Below are 27,635 nucleotides of genomic sequence, written 5' to 3'. Positions count from 1 at the left end.
GAAGGTCAAACAATGTGCTAGGTCCAAACTAGTGTTTTTTGTTTGTTTTTTTGTTTTTTTGTTTTTTTTTGAGATGGAGTCTTGCTCTGTTGCTCAGGGTAAAATGCAGTGGTGTGATCTTGGCTCACTACAACCTCTGCCTCCTGGGTTCAAGCGATTGTCCTGCCTCAGCCTCCCGAGTAGCTGGGACGACAGGCACCCGCCACCATGCCAGACTAATTTTTGTATTTCTAGTAGAGATGGGGTTTTGCCGTGTTGCCCAGCCTGGTCTCGAACTCCTGACCTCAAGTGATCCCTTGGCCTCCCAAAGTGCTGAGATTACAGGCGTGAGCCTCTACTCCTGGCCCAGGCTAGTATTTTTGAGTGTTTCCTTTGGTCATCCATGTTTCCTTTTCTGGAACCTAGCCCCAACTCTTCAGATAATAAAATGACTTCAGACGGAATTCTGTGTTAATTGCTCTCACAGTTTTGTCTGGCCTGTGGGGTCCTGTTGGGGGCAGGATGGAGCCGGGGGGCAGGTTAAGGGACAGAGCAGACTTGAAGGAGAGCGAGGTTGCACCGTCTCCCCAGCAGGAGGAATTGAAACTAAGGAGAGGCTGCAGGAGTCGGCCCAAACTCTAAAGTCCAAGCCCTTGGTCAACGGTACCCTCCATGGGCGTGGGGGAGGAAGGGCAGTTTCCAGGCAGCTCCACATGGGCCAGGCAGGCTGTGGGGCTGGGCCACCAGCGACTCTCCCTGCCTGACACCTCCTGGATTTGTCCTTTTCCCTCGTGTCCCTGCTTCCCACAGCACTGACGTCTGTCCAGGTGCAGGGAGAAGGAAGGAAGAGGGGTGAGGTGGGGCGGTGCAAAGGTGAGGCTGTGCTCAGTAGAACAGATAACCAGCACTTTCATTGCAAGCACGTCCCGGTCCCTGCCGCTGTCCTGGCCCTGGAACCTGCTCTGCACCAGCCCTCTGCCTGCTGGGTCAATGCAGCTGCTGGGGCTCCTCGGCCTCCTCTGGATGCTCAAGGCCTCCCTAGGGGCCACAGGTAAGGGGGAGAGGCGGGAGGGGACTGGAGAGAAGCTCCTGATGTTATGTTCCAGGGGAGTGGAGGAGAAGGTGGCTCTGAGGCCTGGAGACGGGGAATGAGGAGGGGCTGCTCTCAGCTCTGGGTGCAGGGAGAACCGAGGCATGGCTTTGGGGGGATGAGGAAGGGTTTGGTAGAGGGAAAACGGAGGTCGAGAAGGAGCCAGGGAGCTGGGTCCCCGCTGCCACTCTCCACCAAGCACTGAACAGGTTGCAGGGGCCGCACCGCAACCTGTGTCTGCAGCGGGATGGTGGAGTGTGGGAGTTACGTCTTCCCAGAGCAGTGCCCTTCCTGCCTTGGCTCCTTCTTGTCACCCGGCTCACGCCCCCAGCCCCAGTGCCCCCTCCAAACTGGCCTCTCCCTCCCCGAGAGCCCTTTGACCTCTGCTCCTGGTTTCCGACTTCCAGTTTCAGCCTCTTTGCCTTTTGTCCCCCAGCAGCTCCTCCCCAGCTCAGCTGTCACTCTCTCACCCTAGCCAGGGCCCATGTGTCTGGGCACAGCTGTTGGTACCAGGACCAGAGCAGGGAGCTTCTGAAGTCCACTTTGCTTCCAGGGGTGCGTCTGAGACTACCTGGCATGGGGTCCCAGGCTTCTCTCTTCTGCCCTGCAGAAACACCCCACAATTCCTCTGTACTTCTCTTGTGCTTGTTCTCCAGTGTCTGCCTCTGATCCCTGACCCCAGAGGCCCATGAGTTCCCTTCTCAGTCACCTCCAGGGGCACATCCTGGAGTCAAGTGGTGTAACTTGGGGCTTCTCATAATTCCTGAGCCCACTTCCCTGACACCCGCGAGCTAGGCTGAGACTTGACACCCCAGCTCTCAACCACAAGATGGGCTGTGCCTGAGGTGAGGGGCAGCAGGTCCAGTATTTTCCACTTCCCGTCTGCTGTGGCTGCCCATCTTCCTTGCCTGTGACTGCCCCCAACAGCGGGATCTCTGATCCTAAGTCACACCATCTGTGAAATGGGTTGAAATCCACATGCTGGGGTTCATGTTTGTAAACTAATGCATCCTATGGCCAAAATGGAATAGTTATAGAAAAATATGTCTATTTTTGTGATGAACACTCACCACTAAGCCTTAAGGTCTCCGGAACTCATCACACATGATTGCTGAGGTAGCTCCTTCTGGAAGTTTCCTTCTCCATCCTGTCTCTCCACCTCTCCGCGTGGTCCTCACTCCATGCCCCTTGAAGTCATTAGCGTGTGAGCTTAGCCTCTGTTTCTCCTTGATGTTACCTGTGCGGGGTTAATTTTTTTTTTTTTTGAGATGAAGTCTTGCTCTGTCGCCCAGGCTGGAGTGCAGTGGTGCGACCTTGGCTCCCTGTAGCCTCTGCCTTCCAGGTTCATGCGATTCTTCTGCCTCAGCTACAAGTGCACACCACCACACCTGGCTAATTTTTGCATTTTTTTTTTTCAGTAGAGATGGGGTTTCACCATGTTGGCCCGACTGGTCTGGAACTCCTGACCTCAGGTGATCACCTGCTTTGGGCTCCCAAAATGCTGGGATTACAGGCATGAGCCACTGCGCCTGGCCCTCTTTGTGCAGCTTTCTCTGTCTCATGGTTTTTGTGATGCGTCCCCTGCTAGGATTTGGCTATATTCTCTCTTTTTCTCTTTGAAAGCAGAGGTCAGCCCAGACAGCAGCAGGGTGCGGGGAGAAGCCACGGTGGGAGCAGAAGGTTAATGGAGGGGATGGGAGGACTCCAGGCAGCAGCAGGGGGAGGACAGGAAGGGGCAGAGGGAGGAGGGGCCTGGGTGTGACCAGAGGAGGGAAGGGAGGGGAGGGAGGCTCTGCCCAGCTTGGCTATCCCAGGACAGGAGGACCAGCCATGACAAGGCCAAGGCCGGGTGAGGAATGAACGCTCCCATGCCCCACTGCTCCCCTAGGAGCAGACAGGCAGTGGGCTCCAGCACCACAAAGCGCCCAGCTCCAAGCTGCCTCTGATGCAGGAGTGAGCTGCGGCATGCCCTGCCCTCTGTGATGCTGCCTGGAAAATGGGAGTGAGTGAGTAACTTACGCGAGTGATGTGACAAAATGACCCACGGACTTACCAGTGGATTCCTCTGCTCTACTGCCAATGCAGGAACTGTATCTACGGCCACATCCATCTCTCACATACGTTTCCCCAGGGCGGAAGCAGCCCGCGCTGTGCTCAGCAATTCTCCACACTCCAGAGACGTGGCTGGGCAGCCACTCGGTGTCCCCCAGCTCGTCTCTCCTGCTCCTGGCCACAGGGAAAATGTACCTATGATGCTCGTTACCTCCTCCTATGACACACTCATCTCTGAAACACTGCTCACCTCTCCAGTCAGTTCCAACACCTCAACCACCCCGATGTCCAAGTTTGCTTTCAAGGTTGAAACCACTCCACCCACTGTGTTGGTCTATTCGGCCACCACTGAGTGCATGTATCCAACGAGCTTTACAATCACCATCTCCCATCCCACCTCCATCTGTGTGACCACGACGCAGGTGGCCTTCACCAGCTCTTACACCCCCACTCCCGTGACACAGAAGCCAGTGACCACCGTCACCAGGACTTACCCTATGACCACTACTGAGAAAGGAACGTCAACCATGACATCTTCTTCCTCTACCACCACTGCAAGGGAAACTCCCATAGTGACAGTGACACCCTCTTCCTCTGTGTCAGCCACAGACACAACCTTCCACGCTATGGTCTCCTCTACAACTAGAATCTCAGAAAGGACTCCCCTGCCCACTGGAAGCGTCCATACGACCATGTCCCCAGCCCCAGTATTTACTACTCTCAAAACAGCGGTGACTTCCACTTCCCACGTCACTTCTTCAATCACTTCCACAGATACAGTGACTTCTGTGACAACGACCACCTCCCGGCCCACAGCCACTAATACACTGTCATCACCCACCAGTACCATTTTATCTTCCACACCTGTCCTGAGCACAGAAACAATCACCAGTGGTATCACAAACACCACTCCTCTATCTACCTTGGTGACCACACTCCCCACTACCATCACCAGGTCTACACCTACATCTGAGGCCACCTACCCTACTTCTCCCACCAGCACTGTGATAGACTCCACAACCAAAATCACCTGCTCCACAAGTATGACAGGTACATTGTCCATGGAGACTTTTCTCCCACCCACATCTTCCTCTCTCCCAACCACAGAAACAGACACAGCTCCTATGACAAACTTGGTAACCACCACTACTCAGATCACCTCCCACAGTACTCCCACCTTCTCTTCTTCAGCCATCTACTCTACAGTCAGCACATCCACAACTGCCATCTCCTCACTTCCCCCTACCTCAGGTATCATAATGACTTCCACAACCATGACCCCATCTTCTCTGACTACAGACATCCCTTCGACAACACCAACAATTATCACTCACCCTTCTGTGGGCTCTACTGGCTTCCCGACTACAGGAACAGACCTCACATTGACATTCACTGTTTCCAGTTCCTCAGCAATGTCCGCAAGTGTTATTCCATCTTCCCCCAGCATCCAGAATACAGAAACCTCATCCGTTGTCAGCATGACCTCTGCCACCACTCTCAGTGGGACACCAACTTTTGCAAGTACACACAGCACTCCAGCAAGTTCCCTCCTGACAACCTTCCCAGCAACATATTTATTTTCGTCTTCCATGTCTGCCAGTAGTGCTGGGACCACTCACACAGAGAGTATCTCCTGACCTTCAGCCATCACCAGTACACTCCACACAACAGTGGAATCCACCCTGTCACCCGCTACCACCACCTCATTCACAACTTCCACAACTATGGAACCACCTTCAACCACTGTAGCAACTACAGGAACAGGTCAGACCACCTTCCCCAGCTCTACAGCCACATTCCCTGAGACCACCACACTGACTCCTACAACTGACATGTCCACAGAATCTCTCACAACAGCTGTGACTTCTCCTCCCATTACTTCATCAGTCACTTCCACAAATACAGTGACTTCTGTGACAACTACCACCTCTCCTCTCACAACCACCAATTATTTTACATCACTGACCAGTATGACTCTGTCTTCTACACCTGTCCCAAGCACAGAAGCAATCACCGGTGGCATCACAAACACAATCCCTCCACCTATCTTGGTGACCACACTCCCCACTACAAATGTCTCATCTATGACTACATCTGAGACCACCTATCCTAATTCTCCGAGTGGTCCTGGTACAAACTCCACGACTGAAATCACCTGTCCCACCACTATGACAGAGACATCATCCACTGCCACCTCTATTCCACCCACCTCTCCCTTGGTCTCAACCGCAGAAACAGCCAAAACTCCTACCACAAACTTGGTAACCACCACCACCACCAAGATCACCTCACATAGTACCTCCAGCTTCACTTCTTCAACCATCTACTCCACAGACAGCACATACACAACTGCCATCACCTCAGTTCCCACAACCTTGGGTACCATGGTGACTTCTACATCCATGATCCCATCTACTCTGAGTACAAGTATCCCTACCTCACAACCAACAACCATCACTCCCTCATCTGTGGGCATCACTGGTTCATTACCTGTGATGACAGACCTCACCTCAGTGTACACAGTATCCAGCATGTCTGCAAGGCCAACAACCGTCGTTCCCTCATCTCCCACTGTCCAAAATACAGAAACCTCATCCTTTGTCAGCATGACCTCTGCCACCACTCCCAGTGGGAGGCCAACTTTTGCCAGTACACACAGCGCTCTGACAAGTTCCCTCCTGATGACCTTCTCTGGGACGTATTCATTTTCGTCTTCCATGCCTGTCAGCAGTGCCTGGACCACTCACACAGAGAGTATCTCCTCACCTCCAGCCATCACCAGTACACTCCACACAACAGCTGAATCCACCCCATCACCCGCAATCACCACCTCATTCACTACATCCACAATGATGGAACCACCTTCAACCACTGTAGTAACTACAGGCACAGGTCAGACCACCTTCCCCAGCTCTACAGCCACATTCCCTGAGACCACCACACTGACTCCTACAACTGACATGTCCACAGAATCTCTCACAACAGCCATGACTTCTACTCCTCCCATCACTTCTTCAGTCACTCCCACCGATACAGTGACTTCTATGGCAAGAACGACTTCCTGGCCCACAGCCGGTAATACGTTATCATCACTCACCAGTAGCATTTTATATTCTACACCTGTCCTGAGCACAGAAACAATCACCAGTCATAACACCAACACCACCCCTCTATCCACCTTGGTGACCACACTCCCCACGACCATCACCAGGTCTAGACCTACATCTGAGACCACCTACACTACTTCTTCCACTAGCACAGCCACAGACTCCACGACCGACATCAGCTACCCCACAAGTATGACAGGTACATTGTTCCCCGAGATTTCTCTCTCACCCACCTCTTCCTCTCTCCTAACCGTAGAAACTGTCATGACTCCTACCACAACCTTGGTAACCACCACCCCTGAGACCACCTCCCACAGTGTTCCCAGCTTCACTTCTTCAACCGTCTACTCCGCAAGCAGTACAACCACAACTACCATCTCCTCAGCTTCGCCTACCTCAGGTACCATGGTGACTTCCACAACCATGACCCCATCTTCTCTGAGTACAGACATCCCTTCAACAACACCCACAACTATCACCCACTCTTCTGTGAGCTCTACTGAATCCTTGACTACAACAACAGTCCTCTCCTCAACATTTGCTGTTTCCACTACCTCAGCAGTGTCCACAAGTGACATCCCATCTTCCCCCAACATCCAGAATACAGAAACCTCATCCCTTGTCAGCATGACCTCTGCCACCACTCCCAGCGAGAGACCAACTCTCACAAGTACTGAGGGCACTCAGACAACTTCCCTCCTGACGAGCTTCCCAGCAACATATTCATTTTCCTCTTCCATGTCTGCCAGCAGTGCAGGGACCACTCACACCGAGAGTATCTCCTCACCTCCATCCATCACCAGTACACACCACACAACAGCTGGATCCACCCCATCAGCCACAACCACCACGTCATTCACAACATTTACAACGATGGAAACACCTTCATCCACTGTAGCAACTACACGCACAGGTCAGACTACATTCACCAGTTCAACAGCCACATCCCCTGAGACCACCACACTGACTCCTACCCTTGACATTTCCACAGGATCTTTCAAAACAGCAGTGAGTTCTACTCCCCCCATCACTTCTTCAATCACCTCCACATATACAGTGACATCTATGACAACTATCAACCCTCTGCCCACAGCCACTAATACGTTACCATCATTCACCAGTAGCGTTTCATCTTCTATGCCTGTCCCAAGTACAGAAGCGATCACCAGTGGTACCACAAACACCACCCCTTTGTCTTCCTTGGTGACCACATTATCCAATTACGACACCAGTTCTACACCTGCATCTGAGACCACCTACCCTACTTCTCTTACTAGTGCTCTCACAGATTCCACGGTCAGAACCACCTATTCCACCAGTATGACCGGTACATTGTCCACTGTGACCTCTCTCCGACCCACCTCTTTGTCTCTTCCAACCACAGTAACAGCCACAGTTCCTACAACAAACTTGGTAACCACGACCACCAAGACCACCTCACACAGTACTCCTAGCTTCACTTCAATCACAACCACCGAGACCACCTCACACCGTACTCCCAGCTTCACTTCTCCAATCACGACCACTGAGACCCCCTCACACAGTACTCCTAGCTTCACTTCCTCAATCACTGTCTTGGAGACCACATCACACAGTACTCCCAACTTCACTTCTTCAATCACCACCAGTGAGAGCCCCTCACACAGTATTCCCAGCTTCACTTCTTCAATCACCACCACCGAGACCCCTTCACACAGCACTCCCAGCTTCACTTCTTCAATAACCACCACTGACACACAGCACTCCCAGCTTCACTTCTTCAATAACCACCACTGAGACTACCTCACACAGTACACCCAGTTACACTTCTTTGATCACCGCCACTGAGACCACCTCACACAATACTCCCAACTTCACTTCTTCGATCACCACCGAGACCACCTCATACAGTACTCCCAGCTTCACTTCTTCAATCACCACCACCGAGACTACCTCACACAGTACACCCAGATACACTTCTTCGATCACTATCACTGAGACCACCTCAAACAGTACTCCCAGCTTCGCTTTGATCACCACCACCGAGACCACATCCCACAGTACTCCCAGCTTCACTTCTTCGATCACCATCACTGAGACCACCTCATATAGTCCTCCCAGCTTCACTTCTTTGATCACCACCACCGAGATCACCTCACACAGTACTCACAGCTTCACTTCTTCGATTGCCACCACCGAGACCACATCCCACAGTACTCCCAGCTTTACGTCTTTGATCACCACCAGGGAGACCCCCTCACAGGGTACTTCCAGCTTCACTTTTTCGGTAACCACCTCTGAGACCCCCTCACACAGTACTCCAAGCTTCACTTCTTCGATCACAATCACCGAGACCACCTCACACAGTACTCCCAGCTACACTACCTCAATCACCACCACCGAGACCCCCTTACACAGTACTCCCAGCTTCACTACCTCATTCACCACCACTGAGACCACCTCACACAGTACTCCCAGCTTCACTTCTTCGATCACCACCACTGAGACCACCTCACACGGTACTCCCAACTTCACTTCTTTGACCACCACCACCGAGACCACATCCCACAATTCTCCCAGCTTCACTTCCTCAATCACTGCCACCGAGACCACCCCACACAGTACTCCCAGCTTCACTTCTTCAATCACCACCACAGAGACCACATCCCACAGTACTCCCAGTTTCACTTCTTCAATCACCACCACTGAGACCCCTTCACATAGTACTCCCAACTTCACTTCTTTGATCACCACCACTGAGACCACCTCACCCAGTACTCCCAGCTTCACTTCTTCAATCACCACCATCGAGACCAGCTCCCACAGTACACCCAGCTACACTTCTTCGATCAGAACCACTGAGACCACCTCAAACAGTACTCCCAGATTCACTTCCTCAATCACCACCACCGAGACCCCCTCACACAGTACTTCCAGCTTCACTTCTTCCATAACCACCTTTGAGACCCACTCACACAGTACTCCCAACTTCACTTCTTCGACCACCACCACTGAGACCACATCCCACAATACTCGCAGCTTCACTTCCTCAATCACCACCACTGAGACCCCCTCACATAGTACTCCCAGCTTCACTTCTTCAATCACCACCACAGAGACCACATCCCACAGTACTCCCAGCTTCACTTCTTCAATCACCACCACTGAGACCCCTTCACATAGTACTCCCAGCTTCACTTCTTCAGTCACCACCACAGAGACCGCCTCACCTAGTACTCCCAGCTTCACTTCTTTGATCACCATCACTGAGACCACATCCCACAGCACTCCAAACTTCACTTCTTTGATCACCACCACTGAGACCACATCCCACAGTACTCCAGGCTTCACTTCTTCAATCACCACCACTGAAACCACCTCACAGAGTACTCCCAGCTTCACTTCTTTTTTCAGCACCACCGAGACCACCTCACACAGTACTCCCAGCTTCACTTCTTTGGTCACCACCACCGAGACCACATCCCGCAGTACTCCCAGCTTCACTTCTTTGATCACCACCAACGAGACCACCTCACACAGTACTCCCAGCTTCACTTCTTTGATCACCATCACCGAGACCAACTCACACTGTACACCCAGCTACACTTCTTCAATCGCCACGACTGAGACTACCTCTCACAGTACTCCCAACTTTGCTTCTTCGATCACCACCACAGAGACCACTTCACACAGTACTCCCAGCTTCACTTCTTCAATCACCACCACCGACACCACCTCACCCAGTACTCCCAGCTTCACTTCTTCAATCACCACCACCGAGATCACCTCACACAGCACTCCCAGGTACACATCCTTGATCACCAAAACCGAGACCACCTCACATAGTACTCCCAGCTTCACTTCTTCGATCACCACCACAGAGACCTCCTCACACAGTACTCCCAGCTTCACTTCCTTGATCACCATCACCGAGACCACATTAAACAGTACTCTCAGCTTCACTTCTTCAATCCCCTCCACTGAGACCACCTCATACAATGCTCCCAGCTTCACTTCTTCAATCACCACCACCGAGACCAACTCACACTGTACACCCAGCTACACTTCTTCAATCGCCATGACCGAGACCACCTCCCACAGTACTCCCAGCTTTACTTCTTTGATCACCACCACAGAGACCTCCTCACACAGTACTCCCAGCTTCACTTCTTCAATCACCACCATGGAGACCCCCACACACAGTACTTCCAGCTTCACTTCTTCGATAACCACCTCTGAGACCCCACCACAACAGTACTCCCAGCTTCACTTCTTCAATCACCATCACCGAGACCACCTCACACAGTACTCCCAACTTCACTTCTTCGACCACCACTAGCGAGACCATCTTACACAGTACTCCCAGCTTCACTACCTCAATCACCACCACTGAGACTACTTCACATGGTACTCCCAGCTACACTTCTTTGATCACCACCAGCGAGACCTCCTCACACAGTACTCCCAGCTTCACTTCTTCAATCACCACCAACAAGATCCCATCACACAGTATTCCCAGCTTCACTTCTTCAATCACCACAACCGAGACCACCTCACACAGTACTCCCAGCTACACTTCTTCGATCACTATCACCGAGACCACTTCACACAGTACTCCCAGCTTCACTTCTTCAATCACCACCACTGAGACCACATCCCGCAGTACTCTCAGCTTCACTTCTTAGATTGCCACTACCGAGACCACATCCCACAGTACTCCTGGCTTCACTTCTTCAATCACCACCACCGAGACCACATCCCACAGCACTCTAGGTTTCATTTCTTCGATCAGCACCACTGAGATGACATCCCACAATACTCCCAGCTTCACTTCTCCAATCACCAACACCGAGACCACCCCACACAGTACTCCCAGCTTCACTTCTTTGATCACCACCAACGGGACCACATGCCAAAGTACTCCCAGCTTCACTTCTTCAATCACTGACACCGAGATTCCCTCACACAGCACTCCCAGCCTCACTTCCTCCATCACCATCACTGAGACCACATCACACAGTACTCCCAGCTTCAGTTCTTCAATCACCAACACAGAGACCCCCTCACATAGTACTCCCAGCTTCACTTCTTCAATCACCACCACTGACACCACCTCACACAGTACTCCCAGTTACACTTCCTTGATCACCACCAGCGAGACCACCTCACACAGTACTCCCAGTTTCACTTCTTCGATCACCACCACCGAGACCACCTCACACAGTACTCACAGCTTCACTTCTTTGATTGGCACCACCGAGACCACATCACACAGTACTCCCGGCTTCACTTCTTCAATCACCACCACGGAGACTCCCTCACATGGTACTTCCAGCTTCACTTCTTCGATAACTACCTCTGAGACCCCCTCACACAGTACTCCAAGCTTCACTTCTTCAATAAACATCACCGAGACCACCTCACACAGTACTCCCAGCTACACTACCTCAATCATCACCACTGAGACCCCCTCACAGAGTACTCCCAGCTTCACCACCTCAACTACCTCCACCGAAAGCACCTTACACAGTACTCCCAGCTTCACTTCTTCGAACACCACCAGTGAGACCCCCTCACACAGTACTCACAGCTTCACTTCTTCAATTACCACCACTGAGACCACTTCACAGAGTACTCCCAGTGTCACTTCTTCGATCACCACTACCGAGACCACTTCACACAGTACTCCCAGTTTCACTTCGTCAATCACCACCACCGAGACCACCTCAAACAGCACTGCCAGCTACACTTCTTTTATCACCACAACCGAGACCACCTCACACAGTATTCCCAGCTTCACTTCTTCGATCACCACCACGGAGACCCCCTCACGCAGTACTTCCAGCTTCACTACTTTGATCGCAACAACCGAGACTCCCTCACACAGTATTCCCAGCTTCACTTCTTCAATCACCACAACTGAGACCACCTCACATCCTACTCCCAGCTACACTTCTTCAATCACTACCACTGAGACCACTTCACACAGTACTCCCAGCTTCACTTCTTCGATCACCACCGCTGAGATCACATCCCACAGCACTCCCAGCTTCACTTCTGTTATCACCACCACCGAGACTGCCTCACATAGTTCTCCCAGCTTCACTTCTTCAATAACCACCACAGTGACAACCTCAAACAGTACTCCCAGCTTCACTTCTTCGATCACCACCGCTGAGACCACATCCCACAATACTCCCAGCTTCACTTCTTCAGTCACCACAAGCCAGACCCGTTCACTCAGTACTCCCAGCTTCACTTCTTCAATCACCACTACCGAGAACACCTCAAACAGCACTCATAGCTACAATTATTTTTTCACCGCAACCGAGGCCACCTCACACAGTACTCTCAGCTTCACTTCTTCCATCACCACCACCGAGACCCTCCCACACAGTATTCCCGGCTTCACCTCTTCAATCACCACAGCCAAGAACCTCAGACAGTACTTCCAGCTACACTTCTTTGATCACCACCACTGAGTCCACTTCACACAGTACTCCCAGCTTCACTTCTTGGATCACCACCACTGAGACCACATCCCACAGCACTCCCAGCTTCACTTCTTCAATCACCACCACCGAGACTGCCTCACACAATTCTCCTAGCTTCACTTCTTCAATTACCACCACAGAGACCACCTCATACAGAACTCCCAGCTTCACTTCTTCAATCACCACCACTGAGACCACCTCCCACAGCACTCCCAGCTTCACTTCTTTGATCACCCCCATGGAGACCCCCTCACACAGTACTCCCAGCTTCACTTCTTCGATCACCACCACTGAGGCCACCTCACCCAGTACTCCCAACTTCATTACTTCGATCACCACCACTGAGACCACCCCACCCAGTACTCCCAGCATCACCTCTACGATCACCACCACCAAGACCACACCCCACAGCACTCCAAGCTTCACTTCTTTGATCACCACCACCGAGAACACCTCCCACAGCACTCCCAGCTTCGCTTCTTCTATCACCACCACAGAGACCACCTCACACAGTAATCCCAGTTTCACTTATTTGATCACCACCATGGAGACCCCCTCACACAGTACTTCCAGCTTCACTTCTTCGATAACCACCCCTGGGATCCTGCCACACAGTGCTCCCAGCTTCACTTCTTCAATCACCACTAGCGAGACCCCCTCACATAGTACTCTGAGCTTCACTACCTCAATCACCACCACAGAGACCACCTCACACAGTACTCCCAGCTACATTTCTTTGATCAACACCAGGGAGACCTCCTCACACAGTGCTCCCAGCTTCACTTCTTCAATCACCTTCACCGAGACCACCTCACACAGTACTCCCAGCTACACTACCTCAATCACCACTAGCGAGACCCCCTCACATAGTACTCTGAGCTTCACTACCTCAATCACCACCACAGAGACCACCTCACACAGTACTCCCAGCTACATTTCTTTGATCAACACCAGGGAGACCTCCTCACACAGTACTCCCAGCTTCACTTCTTCAATCACCACCACCGAGACCCCATCACACAGTATTCCCAGCTTCACTTCTTCAATAACCACAACTGAGACCACCTCACACAGTACTCCCAGCTACACTTCTTCGATCACTATCACTGAGACCACTTCACACAGTACTCCCAGCTTCACCTCTTCGATCACCACCACTGAGACCATATCCCACAGCACTCCCAGTTTCACTTCTTCGATCACCACCACCGAGACTGCCTCACACAGTTCTCCCAGCTTCACTTCTTCAATCACCACCACAGTGACAACCTCACACAGTACTCCCAGCTTCACTTCTTCGATCACTACCACTGAGACCACATCTCACAATACTCGCAGCTTCATTTCTTCAGTCACTGGAAGCCATATCTGCTCACCCAGTACTCCCAACTTCACTTCTTCAATCACCGCCACCGAGACCACCTCAAACAGCACTCGTAGCTACAATTCGTTTTTCACCACAACCGAGGCAACCTCACACAGTACTCCCAGCTTCAATTCTTCCATCACCATCACCAAGACCCTCCCACACAGTATTCCCGGCTTCACATCTTCAATCACCACAGCCAAGACCACCTCAGACAGTACTTCCAGCTACACTTCTTTGATCACCACCACCGAGTCCACTTCACACAGTACACCCAGCTTCACTTCTTGGATCACCACCACTGAGACCACATCCCACAGCACTCCCAGCTTCACTTCTTCAATCACCACCACCGAGACTGCCTCACACAGTTCTCCCAGCTTCACTTCTTCGATCCCCACCATGGAGACCACATTCCTCAGTACTCCCAGCTTCACTTCTTCAATCACCACCACCAAGACCCCCTTACACAGTACTCACAGCTACACAACCTCAATCACCTCCAATGAGACTCCCTCACAGAGTATTCCCAGCTTCACTACCTCAGTTATCACCACCGAGACCACCTCACACAGTACTCCCAGCTTCACTTCTTTGATCACCACCAGCGGGAACCCTGCACTCAGTACTCCCTGCTTCATTTCTTCAATAGCCACCACCGAGACCACTTCACCCAGTATTCCCAGCTTCACTTCTTTGATCACCACCACCGAGACTGCCTCACCCAGTACTCCCAGCTTCACTTCCTCTATCACCACCACTGAGACCACATCTCACAATACTCCCAGCTTCATTTCTTCAGTCACCGGAAGCCAGACCCACTCACCCAGTACTCCCAGCTTCACTTCTTCAATCACCACCACCAAGACCACCTCAAACAGCACTCATAGCTACAATTCTTTTTTCACCACAACCGAGGCCACCTCACACAGTACTCCCAGCTTCACTTCTTCAATCACCACCACCAAGACCCCCTCACACAGTATTCCCGGCTTCATTTCCTCAATCACCACAACCGACACCACCTCAGACAGTACTCTCAGCTACACTTCTTTGATCACCACGACTGAGACCACATCCCACAGCACTCCCAGCTTCAATTCTTCAATCACCACCACCGAGACTGCCTCCCACAGTTCTCCCAGATTCACTTCTTCGATCACCATCACAGAGACCACCTCATACAGTACTCCCAGCTTCACTTCGATCACCACCACTGAGACCACATCCCACAATACTCCCAGCTTCACTTCTTCAATCACCACCACCGAGAGCACCCCACCCAGTACTCCTAGCTTCATCTCTTTGATCACCACCAGGGAGACCACATCCCACAGTACTCCCAGTTTCACTTCTTTGATCACCACCACTGAGACCCCCTTACACAGTACTCCCAGCTACATTACCTCAATCACCACCACTGAGACTCCCTCACAGAATACTCCCAGCTTCACTACCTCAATTACCACCACCAAGACCACCTCACACAGTACTCCCAGCTTCATTTCTTCAATCAGCACCAGTGAGACCCCCTCACACAGTACTCCCAGCTTCACTTCTTCAATCACCACCGCCGAGACCACCTCATCCAGCACTCTCATTTTCACTTCTTCAATCACCACCACCGAGAATATCTCACCCAGTGCTCCAAGTTTCCCTTCCTCAATCACCACCACTGAGATCACCTCAAACAGCACTCCTAGACGCACTTCTTTTATCACCACAACCGAGACCACCTCACACAGTACTCCCAGCTTCTCTTCTTCGATCACCACCACGGATATCCCCTCACACAGTACTTCCAGCTTCACGTCTTCGATCACCATAACCGAGACCACCTCGCAGAGTACTCCCAGCTTAACTTCTTCAATCACCACCACCGAGGCCATGTCCCACAGTTCTCCCAGCTTCACTTCTTCAATCACCACCCCCAAGACCACCTCCCAAAGCACTCCCAGCTTCACTTCTTCAATCACCACCACCAACACCCACTCACACAGCATTCCCAGCTTCACTTCTTTAATCACCACAACAGAGACTACCTTTCATAGTACTCCCAGCTTCACTTCTTCGATCGCCACCACCGAGACCACATCCCACAGCATTCCCAGCTTCACTTCTTGGATCACCACCACAGAGACCACCTCACACAGTACTCCCAGCTTCACTCCTTCGATCACCACCACTGAGACCACATCCCACAATACTCCCAGCTTCACTTCTTCAATCATCACCACCGAGACCAACCCACCCAGTACTCCCAGCTTCACTTCTTTGATTACCACCACGGAGATCACATCCCATAGTACTCCCAGCTTCACTTCTTCAATCACCACCACCGAGACCCCCTCACACAGTACTCCCAGCTACACTACCTCAATCACCACCACTGAGACCCCCTCACAGAATACTGCCAGCTTCACTACCTCAATTACTACCACTGAGACCTCACACAGTACTCCCAGCTTCACTTCTTCAATCACCACCAGCAAGACCATCTCACACAGTGCTCCCAGCTGCACTTCTTCTATCACCACCAGGGAAACCACCTCACACAGTACTCCCAGCTTAACTGCTTCGATCACCACCACCGAGACCATATCCCAGAGTACTCCCAGCTTCACTTCCTTGATCACCACCACTGAGACCACATCTCACAGTACTCCCAGCTTCAGTTCTTCGATCACCAACACCAATACCACATCTCCCAGCAATCCAGGCTTCACTTCTTTGATCACCACCACGAAGACCACCTCCCAAAGCCCTCCCAGCTTCACTTCTTTGATCACCACCACCGAGACCACCTCACACACTTCTCGCAGCTTCACTTCTTCCATTGCCACCAGTGAGACCACATCCTACAGTACTCCCAGCTTCTCTTCTTCAATCACCACCAGCAAGATTCCCTCACACAGTACTCCCAGTTTCACTTCTTCAATCACCATCACGGAGATCACATCACACAGTACTCACAGCTTCACTTCTTCAATCACCACCACCGAGACCCCCTCAAACAGTATTCCCAGCTTCACTTCCTCAATCACCACAACAGGTACCACCTCACACAGTACTCCCAGCTATATTTCTTTGATTACCAGCCCGGAGACCTCTTCACACAGCAATCCCAGCTTCACTTCTTCGATAACCACCACTGAGACCACATCCCACAGCACTCCCAGCTTCCATTCTTCAATCACCACCACTGAGACTGACTCATACAATTCTCCCAGCTTCACTTCTTCGATCATCACCACAGAGACCACCTCACACAGTACTCCCAGCTTCACTTCCTTGATCACCACCATGAAGACCACATCCCACAGTACTCCCAGCTTCACTTCTTCAATCACCACCAGGGAGATCCCGTCATACAGTACTCCCAGCTACACTACCTCAGTCACCATCACTGAGACACCCTCACAGAGTACTCCCAACTTCACTACCTCAATTACCACCACCGAGACCATCTCACACAGTACTCCCAGCTTCACTTCTTCAATCACCACCACTGAGATCACCCCACCCCGTACTCCCAGCTTCACTTCTTTGATCACCACCATGGAAACTACATCCCATGGTACTCCCAGCTTCACTTCTTCGATCGCCACCACCGAGACCCCCTCATACAGTACTCCCAGCTACACTACCTCAATCACCACCACTGAGACCCCCTCACAGAGTACTCCCAGCTTCACTACCTCAATTACCACCACCGAGATCATCTCACACAATACTCCCAGCTTCAGTTCTTCAGTCACCACCAGTGAGACCCCCTCACACAGTACTCCCAGCTTCACTTCTTCAATAACGTCCAATGAGAGCACCTCACACAGTATACTCAGCTACACTTCTTGATCACCACCACTGAGACCACCTCACCCTGTACTGCAAGCTTCACTTCTTCAATCACCACCACGGAGTCCACCTCAAACAGCACTCCCAGTTACATTTCTTTTATCCCCAAAACTGAGACCCCTTCACACAGTACTCCCAGCTTCACTTCTTCGATCACCACCACAGAGACCACCTCACACAGTACTCCCAGCTTCACTTCCTTGATCACCATTACCGAGACCACCTCACACAGTACTCCCAGCTTCACTTCTTCAATCACCACCACCGAGACCACATCCCACAGTATTCCCAACTTCAATTCTTCAGTCACCACCACCGAGACCACCTCCCAAAGCACTCCCAGCTTTACTTCTTCGATTACCACCTCCGAGACCACCTCACACAGTACTCCCAGCTACACTTCTTTGATCAACACCAGGGAGACCCCATCACACAGTACTCCCAGCTCGACCTCTTCAATCAGCATCACGGAGACCACATCCCACAGCACTCCCAGCTTCACTTCTTCAATCACCACTACCGAGACTGCCTCACACAGTTCTCCCAGATTCACTTCTCCAATCACCACCACTGAGACCACATCCCACAATACTCCCAGCTTCACTTCTTCAATTACCACCACCGAGACCACCCCACCCAGTACTCCCAGCTTCACTTCTTTGATCACCACCATGGAGACCACATCTCACAGCACTCCCAGCTTCACTTCTTTGATCACCACCACCGAGACCCCCTCACACCACACTCCCAGCTACACTACCTCAATCACCACCACTGAGACCCCCTTACAGAGTACTCCCAACTTCAGTATCTCAATTACCACCACCAAGACCACCTCATATATTACTCCCAGCTTCACTTCTTCAAAGACCACCAGTGAGACCCCCTCACACAGTACTCCCAGCTTCACTTCTTCGATCACCACCATCGAAACCACCTCACACAGTACTCCCAGTTCAACTTCTTCTATCACCACCACTGAGACAATATCCCACAGTACTCCCAGCTTCATTTCCTTGATTACCACCACCGAGAACACATCCCACAGTATTCCCACCTTCAGTTCTTCTATCACCACCACCGATACCACATCCCCCAGCGCTCCAGGCTTCACTCCTTCGATCACCACCACTGAGACCACCTCACAGAGTACTTCCAGCTTCACTTCTTTGATCACTACCACTGAGACCATCTCACACACTACTCGCAGCTTCACTTCTTTGATTGCGACCAGCGAGACCATATCTCACAGTACTCCCAGCTTAAATTCTTCGATCACCACCACAGACACCTCCTCACACAGTACTTCCAGTTTCACTTCTTTGATAACCACCTCTGGAAAACCCTCACACAAAACTCCCAGCTTCACTTCTTCAATCACCACCACCGAGACCCCCTCACACATTACTCCCAGCTTCACTTCCTCAATCACCAGCACTGAGACAACCTCACACAGTACTCCCAGCTTCACTTCTTCGATCACAACCAGTGAGACCCCCTCACACAGTACTCCCAGCTTCACTTCGTCAACCACCACCACTGAGACCACATCCCACAGCACTCCCAGCTTCACTTCTTCGATCACTACCACTGAGACTACCTCACACAGTACTCCCAGCTTCACTTCTTCAATCACCACCACAGAGACCACCTCACACAATACTCCCATCTTCATTTCTTCGATCACCACCACTGAGACCACATCCCACAATTCTCCCAGCTTCACTTCTTCAATCACCACCACTGAGACCACCGCACCCACTACTCCCAACTTCTCTTCTTTGATCACCACCAACGAGATCACTTCCCACAGTACTCCCAGCTTCACTTCTTCAATCACCACCACCGAGACCCCCTCACACAGTACTCCCAGCTACACTACCTCAATCACCACCACTGAGACCCCCTCACAGAGTACTCTCAGCTTCACTACGTCAATTACCAACACCAAGACCACCTCACACAGTACTCCCAGCTCACTTCTTCAATCATCACCAGCGAGGCCCCCTCACACAGTACTCCCAGCTTCACTTCTTCAATCACCACCACTGAGACCACCCCACTCAGTACTCCCAGCTTCACTTCTTTGATCACCACCACCGAGACCACATCCTACAGTACTCCCAGCTTCACTTCTTCGGTCACCACCACAGAGACCCCCTCACACAGTACTCCCATCTTCACTTCTTCAATCACCATCACTGAGACCACATCACACAGTACTCCCAGCTACACTACCTCAATCACCACCAGCGAGACCCCCTCACACATTACTCCCAGCTTCACTACCTCAACCACCAGTGAGATCCCCTCACACAGTACTCCCAGCTTTACTTCTTCAATCACCATCACGGAGACCACATCACAGAGTCCTCCCAGCTTCACTTCTTCAGTCAATACCACTGAGATCCCCACACACAGTACTCCCAGCTTCACTACTTCAATCACCACAACCGAGACCGCCTCACATTGTACACCCAGTTACAATTCTTTGATCACCACCACCGTGACTGCCTCAGAAAGTACTCCCACCTTCACTTCTTCGATCACCACCACTGAGACCACATCCCACAGCACTCTCAGCTTCACTTCTGTGATTACCACTACTGAGACTGCCTCACACAGTTCTCCCAGATTCATTTCTTCGATCACCACCACTGAGACCACCTCACACAGTACTCCCAACTTCACTTCTTCGATCACCACTCTTGAGACCACACCCCACAATACTCCCAGCTTCACTATGCCAGTTACCACCACCGAGACCACTTCACACAGTACTCCCAGCTTCACTTCTTCGATCACCACCACTGAGACACCCTCACACAATACTCCCAGGTACACTACCTCAATCACCACCACTGAGACCCCCTCACAGACTGCTCCCAGCTTCACTGCCTCAAATTGGTTCCCATTGTGAGTTTGCTGTGGAACAGGTGGATCTGGGTGAGTCGCCAGAGCTATGCCTTCTGCACTTCCTCCCAGAGGGTGTCACTGACTCTCCCCAGACTTACCCCTCTGTGGGGCCTGGAGGCATCCATGGCATTTTGCCCAGTCCTTCCCTCCCTGCCATCTGTCCCATGCCCTCCACTGCCCCGTGTCATGCTCCTCTCCGTCCTCACCCTTAGGAGGTGGCTGGGACCACACTCCCTCCTGGGGTCATCTCCTGATTTGGGTTGCTTGGAGCTGTATCAGTTTCCAACTGCCGCCCTACCAACAAACAGAAGCCTGGCTGCTGGAACAACATGACATTATCATGTTAGAATTCTGTGGATTAGAAATCTGATGTGGGTGTCACTGGGCTGAAATCAAGGCGTCACCAGGGCTATGTTGTCTTCCAGAGGTTCCAGGGAAGAATACATTTTTTTGCCCTTTGCAGCTTCTGGAGCCTCCCACATTGCGTATGCCAGGGTCCCTGGCTCCATCTTCCAAGCCAGCAAGGCTGCACCTCTCTGTGTCTTTCTCCCATAGCCTCATCTCCCTCTGATGAACTCTGGCCTTCTCTATTGCTTCTTCCACTGTTAAGGACTCTTGTGCTGACTTTGCCTCCTCCCCAAATAGTCTATGTTAATTTTCTCAAGATCAGTTGATTAGGCTGGGCGCGGTGGCTCACACCTGTAATCCTAGCACTTTGGGAGGCTGAGGCGGGAGGATCACCTGAGGTCGGGAGGATCACCTGAGGTCAGGAGTTCGAGACCAGCCTGGCCAACATGGTGAAACTGTCTCTATTATAAATACAAAAATTAGTTGGGCATGGTGGCAGGTGCCTGTAATCCTCACTACTCAGGAGACTGAGGCAGGAGAATCGCTTGAATCCAGGATGTGGATGTTTCAGTGAGCTGAGATTTAGCCACTGCACACTAGCCTGGATGACAGAGGGAGAGCGAGACTCTGTCTCAAAGGAAAACAAAAATCAGCTGATTGTCTTATTATCCCTGCAGTTTGGAAGGCTGAGGAGGGAGGGTCGGTTGAGGCCAGGAGTTCATGACCATCCTGGGCAACACAGCGAGAACCCCATCTCTACAAAAAATTTTAAAAAATTACCTGGGCATGGTGGCTCATGCCTGTGGTCCCAGTAACTTGGGAGGCTGAGGTGGGAGGATCACTTGAGCCTGGGAAATCGAGGTTGCAGTGAGCTGCGATCCCACCATTGCACTCCAGCCTGGATGACAGAATGAGACCCTATCTCAACAATAAAAAAAAAGTTCGACTGATTAGCAATGGAATTCAATCTGCACCCTTCATCCTCCCTTGCCATATCATGGTTCTGGGGATTCGGACCTGGACTGTGAGCATACTCACAGTTCTGGGGATTCCGACATGGACCCCCGCCCACTATGGGAGCAACCAGGAGGGACCACAGGCTGACCGCTGTCTTCCTGCCTGCTTTCCCTCATCACCACACGTTCTTTCCTTCCTTTCTGTCTCTCTCTTCTCTTTTCTTTCTTTCTCTTTCTTTCTTTCTCTTTTTTCTTTCTTTCTTCTTTCTTTCTTTCTCTTTCTTTCTCTCTTCTTTCTCCTTCCTTCCTTCGTTCCTTCCCTCCCTCCCTTTCTTTCTTTTCTTTCCTTTCTTTTCTTTCTTTCTTCTTTCTTTATCTTTCCTTCCTTCCTTCTTTCCTTTCTTTCTCTCCTTCTTTCTCTCATCTTCACACAATGCTTTCTCCCTTTCTCTCTCTCTCTCTCTCTCTCTTTGTTTTTGATTTTCTAGAGACAGAGTCTCGCTCTGTGGCCCAGGCTGGAGTGCAGTGACGCAATCTTGGCTCACTACAACCTCCGCCTCCTGGGTTCAAGTGATTCTACTGCCTCAGCCTTCTGAGGCACAATGCATCCTGGAATTCCTACATGTGTTCCTGCCTGTGGGCGTCAGTCCTCAGGGATCTTGGAGAGGAGCAGCAGGAGGAGCCTGTGGGTTGGGGAGGGGGTGGTGTTGGTGGCTTCAGATGGAAGCAGATGGAGAAGTGACCGGGGACATGCATGCTGTGTGCAGATGTAGTGGAGACTGAGGTGGGCATGGAAGTGTCTGTCGATCAGGAGTTCTCGCCGGACCTCAATGACAACACTTCTCAGGCCTACAGGGATTTCAACAAGACCTTCTGGAATCAGGTAAGGGCAAGGAGAGGGGATTTTTTTTTTTTTTTTTTTTTTGAGATGGAGTCTCACACTGTTGTCCTGGCTGGAGTGCAGTGGAATGATCTTGGCTCACTGCAACCTCCCCTTCTTGGGTTCATGTGATTCTCCTGCCTCAGCCTCCTGAATAGCTGGAATTACAGGTGCACACCACCACACCCGGCTAATGTTTTGTATTTTTAGTAGAGATGGGGTTTCACTATGTTGACCAGACAGGTCTCGAACTCCTGACCTTGTGATCCGCCCACTTTGTCTTTCCAAAGTGCTGGGATTACAGGTGTGAACCATGGCTCTCAGCCGGGGAGGGGAATTGAAGGGTGCTCCCCTGGAACTGGGATTGGGCATCTGGGTGCCCTCAGGTCTGCAGGTTCGGACGTGAGCCCAGGAATCCTTGGTGTTTCAGATGCAGAAGATTTTTGCAGGCATGCGGGGCTTCACCTTCAAGGGTGTGGAGATCCTGTCCCTGAGGTAGGAGGCCCATCTGGAGACGCAGAGGCGGTGTTGGGTGGGGGATATGTGTGCACAGAAAAAACCCATTCTTTTCTTTTGTAATCATCAGATTTTATAAAGAGAGGGGTGGAGGGGCTACATAAGGAATCATTCCCTGGGGTATTTTTTGAGATCGTTTTCTGGGGCCATTTCTCTGGAGGAGGGGTGGCACCTCTCTTCTTCAGCACACTGGAAGGAGAGAAGTTTCAGGGACATGTGGGAAGGTGGTGCCTGGATGGGTGACTTCTTTGCCCTCTGACTGGCCCCTGCTCTACTGGGTGGGTCAGCATTAGAAAGAGAGAAAGAGAGAGAGGGAGAGAGGGAGGGAGCGTCCAGGGGAGCCAGTGGATGATGGCTTGATGCAACACAAGGAGAATGTCAGGCCAGATGTGGTGGCTCACACTTGCAATCTTAGCACGTTGGGAGGGCTAGGCAGGTGGATCACCTAAAACCAGTTCAAGACTAGCCTGGGCAACATAGTGAGAACCCATTTCTACAATAATAAAAATAGTAATAATAATAATAGTAAAATGATTAGCCTGGTGTGGTAGTGCACACCTGTAGTCCCAGATACTTGGGAGGCTGAAGAGTAAGGATCACTTTAGCCCAGGAGTTGGAGGCTGCAGTGAGCTATAATTATACCACTGCACTCTAGCCTGGGTGACAGAGCCAGACTTTGTCTCTATAAAACACACAGAGACAGGAAGTCAATCATGTCAATTATTCCTTGTCCTGCCTTCCCAGGCGGACCAAGTCAGGAATGCTGGCAGCCCCTTCTAAAAAGGATGCATGTGGCATCCTGACTCAGGACCTCTGCCCCCTTTCCCGCTTCTGGGGCACCTTGGGTTGCTTCTGGAATGCTCCTCCAAGGACCCATGTGCCCCTGGTTGGGGCACTCTCTAAGGCCATGGACCCCTCAGGAATGGCAGCATCGTGGTGGACTACCTGGTCCTGCTGGAGCTGCCCTTCAGCGCCCAGCTGGAGAGCCAGTACGAGCAGGCGAAGATGACGCTGAAGGAGGCGCTGCAGAATGCCAGCCAGGATGCAGACAGCTGCCAGGACTCCCAGAGTGAGCCCCGGCTGGAGGGAGGGGCCAGGGCCTGAGCCACCACCCCAGCCCACTCCAGCTGGGCCAGGGGCCCTCTGGGCTCGGGTGCCAACCCTATGGTACCTCTGGCAGGTTGGGAGAAGGGGAATGAGTCCACACAGGGAGGGAACAGGAGTCTTCCCTTGTGGCCCCTCCACACTCCCCCAGACAGAGACAGCCCTCACTGCCCTCCCTGTGCCTGTCCTGCTTCCTGGTCCTAACCCCTTGACCTTAACCCCTTGACCTCCCCCTCCCATTCCATCTGTGCCTGTGTTCCCACAGCCCCGTGTTTTAAGCCTGACTCCATCAAGGTGAACAACAACAGCAGGACAGAGCTGACCCCGAAAGGTGAGGGTGGGGTAAAGGGTTGAGTGGTCGCTCTCCCGTGGCTCTGATCCCAGCCACCAGGGACATTTGCCCATTGAAGCCGGGGGCAGGGAGAGACCTTTGGCGGAGGCAAGCGACATGGTCCAGGGCGGCCCTTCCTGGCGCTGATTAGTGGCTTCCACCTGAGGACAGCAGGGGCCGCGAGGAGAGGGTGAGGGTGGTGGTACTGGACTCCCCTCATCGAATCCCAGGGTCTACCCCACGGCATCCCACCTCGGAAATGGAATCCTCCTCCCGCATTTTCAGAGGCACCATTATCAGGCCCCTGAATAGAATGGATGAGGTCCTTGTCTCTGTGCAACCCCCTCCCCAACCCCTCAGCCCTCTGCCGCCGCGCCGCTCCCGCGGGCTATGAGGAGTTCTACTTCCCCTTGGTGGAGGCCACCCGGCTCCGCTGTGTCACCAAATGCACGTCGGGCGTGGACGACGCCATCGACTGTCACCAGGGCCAGTGCGTTCTGGAGAGGAGCGGTCCCGCCTGTCGGTAAGGCACCGCTGACCATCAGCATCAGCCGAGCCCCGCCCACTCATTCTAGGATGAAGCCCCGCCCCATGCTCCGCCCCGGGTCCGCCCCCAGGCCCTACGGTGGAGCCCTGTCCCCAGAGTCCCGCTCCAAGCCCATTCCCCTTGCCCTACGGTGGAGCCTTGCCCTGGAGCTCTGCTCACTTGCCCTAAGTTGGAGCCCCGCCCCCCTAATGGAGTTGAGTCCAGTCCCCTCGTTCTGGGACCACTCATTTTAGGGTAGGGCCCCGTCCCCCTCGTTCTAGGGTTGAACCCCGCCCCCTCCTTCCAGGGTGGAGCCCTGCCCGCTTGATCTAGGGTGGAATCCCGCCCCGTTACCTATGGTAGAGCGCCGCCCCCTCGTTCTAGGGTGGATTCCCGGCCCCTTGTCTAGGGTGGAACCTCCCGCTTGCCATAGGGTGGAACCCCCCGCTGCCCTAGGCTGGGACCCCGTCCCCTCGCCCGCCCCCGTGGGGCCCAGGTGCACGCGTGGGCCCCGAGTCCGGAGGTGAAGAGGGTCTGACTCTGCGATCTCCCGTAGCTGCTACTCCACGGACACGCACTGGTTCTCCGGCCCGCGCTGCGAGGTGGCCATCCACTGGAGGGCGCTGGTCGGGGGCCTGACGGCGGGCGCCGCGCTGGTGGTGCTGCTGCTGCTGGCGCTGGGCTTCTGGGTGGTTCGCTCTGGATGGTGGGGCGGTCAGCGCCTAGACCGGTGAGAGCTCAGAGGGCGGGGCCAGGGAGTGAGGGTGGCCGAGGGACCCCAGGCGGGCCTGCTATGTCTGACCGCGGCGGCCCCACCTAGGTCCTGGACCAGGACAGGAAATGGTTCGAGACCTGGGATGAGGAAATCGTGGGCACTTTTTCAAACTGGGGTTTCGAGGACGACGAAAACCCAGTTGAGTCCCACCTCCTGGGGAAGCAGGCAGGGACTTTCCTGGGCACCACTGCGAGGACAGACGCCCTTCCTGCCTTCCTCGCATTTACTCCGTCCCCCTCTCTCTTCCATCCCCTCCCTCTCCCCTTCTCTTTCTCCCCTCTTCTCTGTCTCTCTCTAGACAAGGATAAAAATTTCCATGTGGCCTTGGAGAAGGTGGACACCACTATGAAGGTGAGGGGCTAAAGTGGGGGGACCCCAAGGAACTCTCCCAGCCTCCGTTTCAGATTCCCTTGGAGACCCCCAGAGGGCAAGGAGGGGGCTGGGCTCGGATCAACAGTGACCTCCCTGTCAGCCCAAACCAGTGGCTCCGCCTTCCCTTCCCTCACTGTGACTCTGTGACAGGTGCACATCAAGAGACCCGAGATGACCTCGTCCTCAGTGTGAGCCCTGTGGGCCCCGTCACCATCCCCTCTGCCCTGCCCGGGACACAAGGCTCTGCACTGCGTCCATTTCAAGTGGTGGCCCCAGGACGCGGCCAGCCCAGGCTCCTGCTGTTCTTGGGCAAAATGAGACTGTTCCCCCAAATCCCATCCTTGTCTTTCCAACTTGGCTGAAATCCACCAGGAGACGCAGTTCACCTGCAGGCTCTTCCACTGCGGAACCTTGGGCAAGTCAGTGAGGAGTCTCAGTTTCCTCACCTGCAAAATGGGTACAATATTCCTGTGTGATATCTCACACCATTGTTGTGTAAACCACAGGGACTCCATCAATTCTCGGTCCTACTCTGCCCTCCCATCTCAGCCCTCATGTTGCCTCTCTCCGATCCTCCAATCCTCATGTCCTTCGCCTGGTCTCGGCCCTGGTTCCTATTTTCTCTCAATTCCCTACTGCCTGTTTCTTACTTTCAACCTGGAGGCAGCCTGCAGCCCATCCCATCTCCTGTCCTCTCCTGATCGAACTCCCTGCTGTGTCTCTTGCTCTCATCCCTTAGATGTCCTCTCCTTCTGACACCATTCCTTCATCCATCCTGCCCCCCAGTCCCCCAGCCCTAAATCCTCCCTCCTCTCCTCACATCCCGGTCCCTAGCAAGGTATAGATAGCCTCTGTGTCTTAGGGTACCCCAGCTGCTGTTCCCCCCATCACCCCGTTGCCCAATTCCCCATTTCTCTTGCTCTCATTCCTTGTATCTTCTCCCCTTCTGAGCCTGTCCATTCATCGGTTCTGCCTCCACTCCCCCAGCC

General features: G+C 52.7%; 4 protein-coding genes across 4 annotated transcripts; all 4 read left to right on the top strand.

The window, feature by feature from the left end:
- The first annotated feature begins 969 nt into the window (after positions 1-969).
- LOC119623374 (mucin-3A-like) lies at positions 970-8,004 on the top strand. The gene is given in 2 exon segments (XM_073012621.1): positions 970-1,030; positions 3,155-8,004. Coding segments are annotated over 2 exon segments (4,911 nt in total).
- Positions 8,005-11,006: 3,002 nt separating this feature from the next.
- Positions 11,007-12,788, top strand: LOC140710609 (uncharacterized). The gene has a single exon (XM_073012730.1). It carries the CDS (start codon positions 11,010-11,012, stop codon positions 12,687-12,689), a length of 1,680 nt encoding a protein of 559 aa, XP_072868831.1. The 5' UTR covers positions 11,007-11,009; the 3' UTR covers positions 12,690-12,788.
- A 4,582-nt stretch (positions 12,789-17,370) lies between these two features.
- Positions 17,371-20,088, top strand: LOC119621347 (uncharacterized). Its single transcript, XM_073012620.1, has 2 exons — positions 17,371-17,820; positions 17,901-20,088. Exons 1-2 carry the CDS (start codon positions 17,371-17,373, stop codon positions 20,010-20,012), a joined length of 2,562 nt encoding a protein of 853 aa, XP_072868721.1. The 3' UTR covers positions 20,013-20,088.
- A 577-nt stretch (positions 20,089-20,665) lies between these two features.
- Positions 20,666-26,838, top strand: LOC103246941 (mucin-3A). Its single transcript, XM_073012619.1, is given in 11 exon segments — positions 20,666-20,699; positions 20,812-20,868; positions 22,910-23,025; positions 23,453-23,517; positions 24,459-24,607; positions 24,908-24,973; positions 25,334-25,496; positions 26,056-26,257; positions 26,320-26,402; positions 26,565-26,625; positions 26,797-26,838. Coding segments are annotated over 11 exon segments (1,038 nt in total).
- Positions 26,839-27,635: the final 797 nt, after the last annotated feature.

The sequence above is a fragment of the Chlorocebus sabaeus genome, chromosome 28 (genome assembly GCF_047675955.1).
Source record: "Chlorocebus sabaeus isolate Y175 chromosome 28, mChlSab1.0.hap1, whole genome shotgun sequence".
NCBI classification, from domain to species: Eukaryota; Metazoa; Chordata; class Mammalia; order Primates; family Cercopithecidae; genus Chlorocebus; species Chlorocebus sabaeus.
Note: the sequence above shows the minus strand (reverse complement) of the source record. Positions and strands in the feature narration are given on the sequence as shown.